The following is a 4,488-nucleotide window of genomic DNA, read 5'->3' as shown; positions in this document are numbered from 1 at the left end:
AGAGAGAGAGAGAGAGAGAGAGAGAGAGACAGAGAGACAGAGAGAGAGAGAGAGACAGAGATAGAGAGACAGAGATAGAGAGAGACAGAGACAGCGAGAGACAGAGATAGAGACAGAGATAGAGAGAGACAGAGACAGAGAGAGACAGAGAGAAAAAGAGAGGTTCTGCCTCTTTTTTGCCATCACATCACCACCATAATACCTTAAAATCCCTGGCCCAAGAAGAAAAAAGGAGTTGTGAAGTCATTGAAATATGTCCCTGTGAGTTTTGTGGTTTCCTCGAACACAAGAGACATTGTTCCATATCTGCATATGTTTGTATTCTTCATCTTCAGAAAACAGCTTGATTTACTTCATTGTTCTCAGAAGGAATGAGAGAAACACTAAATCTACTTGAAAATAAGATGAAGAAGACAATTATCAGGCTATAGACACTCACCATTATTCTTGACATGAGTAAACGTAGCAAGTTAACAGTGAAACATATGCAAAGGGTTTATTGGATGCACTGCATTAATTCAGTGATTCATTCAGTAAAGATCTGACTCAGATCTGATCCATGTTCTACCTCAACCATCTCTGTAGCCTTAAACCCATCAAGGGACTTTCCTGACACTTTCTGTTCTTTGCTTATAACTATGAGTTTTCTAAGTGATCAAAGACCTTGAACCTTCCAAGTGTGTATCTGGTAATATATATTAGACATAATCCATGTCTTCTCAGATGCTGGAGCCTCCACATACATGTATGAGTTCCAATATCAGCCAAGCTTCTTATCAGACTTGAAATCCAAGACGGTGATAGGAGACCATGGGGACGAGATCTTCTCAGTGTTTGGGGCTCCATTTTTAAAAGGTAACTGCTGTTTGCTGGCTATGAACTTTGAGTTAGAAGGCCTGGGTTCCATTCTTGGTTTGATAGCCTTGAGCAAGTTTCTCCTTCTCCCCCGGTCTTAGGTGCCTGATTTCACATCAAGGGTTGAGCTATATTGAGCAGAACACAGCCTATCTCTTGTTCTAACATGCATGGAGGAAGGTGGGCATTCATATGCCTGAGCCAAAGTCACTGTCAACCTTCTGGCCTGTGACATCAAAAGGAAGGATAGTGGGACTTGTGTAGGGCCCTGCTTGAGGGCAAAAATGCCGCACTGATAGAATTGCCACTCACTAGAGCCTATTATGATGTGAGTGAGGAGAAGTTAAAATTACTGCTAAACTTGAATCAAATATCCTATGTATCCAAGTCTAGCATTCCATATATTTAAAACTTTAATATCTTTACCAATATTATATTTAATAATATGATAAATGAAATCTTTTTGTAAATGTGTTCCATCTTTCAATAGTTTTGACTTGTGTCCCACCTCACGGTTCCTCATGACACTTATATGACTTGGGAACCTCTCGCTCTTTATTCCTTAGGGCCCTTTACAGAGATAACATCTTCAGCATCAATGAAAATGTAGAAGTGTGCAGGAGAATAAAAAGGGATACAACATCCAGTAATTCCATGAGGCACAGGAAACCCTAATGCATGGCACTGCAATTACGAGAGTTGGAGACACAGAAGACAAAGGCAGCCAGAATATGGATGGACTTCATGTCCATATCTCAGTCCCACAAACATGTTTCTCAAGCTTAAATTGCACACCAGTTAGCCAAGATCCTCTTACTATGTAGATTTGTGACTGTGTAGATGTGGAGTAAAGGCCACAAGTATGCATTTCTTAAAAAAATCCCCAGTGCCATGGTTATTGGTGGCCCATCAACCACACTTTGAGAACTAAAGGCTTTTTTTTTTTTTTTTTTTTTACCTCTTCTATGCAGAGGGTGCCTCAGAGGAGGAGATCAACCTCAGCAAGATGGTGATGAAATTCTGGGTCAACTTTGCTCGAAATGGGTGAGGCTGTTGGTAAAGGCAGGACAGAGTTGGTGGTGGTGTGTGCTGGACACACCTATGGGGTTGGAGTGTCTTCTACAACTGAGTGATCAAACCCTCGACCCTGACCATAGCACTCTGACAATGACAGCCCACTGTAGATGCACGAGCTGTCCCAGGAGCTGAGAAGCTCCCTGTTTTTAGGGATTCATGAGCCTCTTTATATTGATAAGCAAGAGAAAGTTTGAGAAGTTTAGGAAAGATGTGGGGCTTACCAAGCTCTTTGCACAATCTCTACTCAATTCTGTTTCTAGGAATCCCAATGGAGAGGGGCTGCCTTACTGGCCAGAGTACGACCAAAAGGAAGGGTACTTGCAGATTGGTGCCACCACCCAGCCTGCCCAGAGACTGAAAGACAAAGAAGTGACCTTCTGGACCCAACTTCTAGCCAAGCAGGCGGTGAGCTCACACTCTGAGCTCTGAATGGGAGGCCCAGCCAGCTGCAGGAACCTGGAGCAGTCAATACATTTGTATTAGACAGACCCTGTTTGTAGACCAAAGAAGCATCTTATTTTAGAGGCCAAAGAATCATTTGTCGGTGTTTGCAGAATCCAATGATGGGTAATGTTTTCACTCTGGTCCCAATTTGGCGATAAATGTTGTTTTGGACAAAATAACCAATGTCTGTGTCGTATGGTGGAGATAAATCAGTCATCCTCAGAGAGATAGAGATATCTTCCTCCTACAGGTGCTTGATGGAACCATGCTTGTAAGAAGTTCTTTCAAAAATTTATAAACGTGCTCAAGACCAAGTGTAGACTAGAATGAAAGTATAAGACCCTTGAGAACCAGCATTCTATTGGGGAGTTTACACTCATCGCAGACTCTTCTCCATGGATATGTCCATGCTTATGAGAAAGATTGGGGGTGAATGGTAAGTTGGTAGGGAGCCTTTCTCCATGGTGCAGGCACCGAGTTATGCTCAGACCCTTTTCTAGGAAACAGAACTGTAAAAGCACTGTGTGAAGAACAGCAAGAGTTCAGCTCCTCAGGGCCCTGGTGAGGAACTATTGAGAAAGCAAAAAAGAAAAATTTAAAAACTCTATCCCTTCTGGTATCGTATAAGAGATTTTTGGCATAATGATCTGCCCTTGTCTATTTTGTAGGCTTTTCAACAGTCACTGGATAGTGTTTGAATTTGGGAGTACTGGTCTACCTCATTTATTTGGTGGTCGGAGTGACCACTAGTATGTTGGGGATTATTTGAATTCTTTGACTTTGGAATTTTGACAGTTGGTTAAATTAACATGGTTGGTATAAAGCTATGTGTGATTGGCAGGCTTATCTGTTGCACTTGGTTAGCTTTGTTATATATTCTATAAAGTTATGTTTACACAACAATAAATCTACAGAGATTGAACAACAACATCAGAAGAGATCCTTAGAAATCTTTGACTGCTGGAGAGGGGCAGGTTCACTGAGAAAGACAACCTCATGGGCTGTAACACACAGGGCCCCATGTTTGGGACTAGACCAGGACTATGGATAGAATTTCAAAGAAGATACCAGTAATTACCAGTACCAAGTTAACAAAAGTCTCCTTGTGCAATGTAAAACTCTTAGAAAAATCTATTACAACAAAAATTATAGCAAAATAGGGAAGATAATAGTGTAGAGTGTTGCAAGTCCTTGAAATTCATTTAATTGATATGACACTTTGTATAATGTGATCATTCAAAGATAAGCATTGTATACAAAGGGCAATCACTAAAGATTTTTTTTAAGGGAGGGCATAGTCATCAAATGGGGGCATTAAAGAACTTCAGTGTTAAAAAGAATAAACAGGAAAAAATAAACAAGGAACATATCAAGAAAAAATGCTTGGTGATAAAGTAAAAATTATTAAACCAATCAACAAAAAGAGATCATCAGGTTGGACTTTAAATAATATTCTCTATTATGGGGAGTCTGACTCAAGTTCTTAACATTTGTCTGCTGAAAGCTTTTAACCTTTACATGGCCCCTGTCCCCTCCTGTCCCTTATGTGGGGAAGATGACAAGAAAGCCTGGGTAATCTCTCCCTTTGGTGCCAGTGGAAGATGCAAGCCTCACAAATCTCACTATGTCCACTCCCCCACACACATTACCACCCCTGACCAGTGTCTTTTCTTGCCCTTTTAAACCATGTGGGACCAGCCTGAGAGATTTGCACCCTCCACACCAAAGACTGCAAGAATGTGAGAAATAATAGTTCTCATCTTTTTATAGGGGGGTGAGGGTAACATCAGTCTTGCCTTGCAAAGCACACAGTGGATGAAAATATATTATAAGCCTAAAGAAATAGGTTATGTGTGGAGGAAAATAGATGCACCACATAGCTACTAAAGTGGCTACATTTATTAGGCAAATAAATGTGGAAAAACTACTTGGAGGGATTATTCAAAATCTCAATGGTCAGGCTACTCTTCTGTGCAACTGAAGTAAAATTTTCTTGGCTCTCAGAAAGGACCTGTGTATCCATTTTTTTTTCAGTTTTCAGGTCTTCTGAGGCACATCTTTGATTCAGTATCACTGAGTCTGCACAGCATGATCTGTGTATATTCAAAATTG

The 4,488-nt window shown here is 40.8% G+C and overlaps 1 protein-coding gene across 2 annotated transcripts in view; it reads left to right on the top strand.

Moving 5' to 3' along the window:
- Positions 1-2,555, top strand: part of LOC102011232 (liver carboxylesterase 1-like) — a 28,181-nt gene extending 25,626 nt beyond the window's left edge. For both annotated transcript variants that reach the window (XM_005388341.2, XM_005388340.2), the window contains exons 12-14: positions 724-855; positions 1,827-1,899; positions 2,193-2,555. In XM_005388341.2, the coding sequence (XP_005388398.1) occupies positions 724-855; positions 1,827-1,899; positions 2,193-2,361 (374 nt within the window). In that variant the 3' untranslated portion in view covers positions 2,362-2,555. The remainder of the gene's footprint in view (positions 1-723; positions 856-1,826; positions 1,900-2,192) is intronic.
- The last annotated feature ends 1,933 nt before the right edge of the window (positions 2,556-4,488 follow it).

Source organism: Chinchilla lanigera, unplaced genomic scaffold, assembly GCF_000276665.1.
Source record: "Chinchilla lanigera isolate Chin_1 unplaced genomic scaffold, ChiLan1.0 scaffold00032, whole genome shotgun sequence".
Classification (NCBI taxonomy): Eukaryota; Metazoa; Chordata; class Mammalia; order Rodentia; family Chinchillidae; genus Chinchilla; species Chinchilla lanigera.
This window is presented reverse-complemented; position numbering and strand designations above follow the sequence as displayed.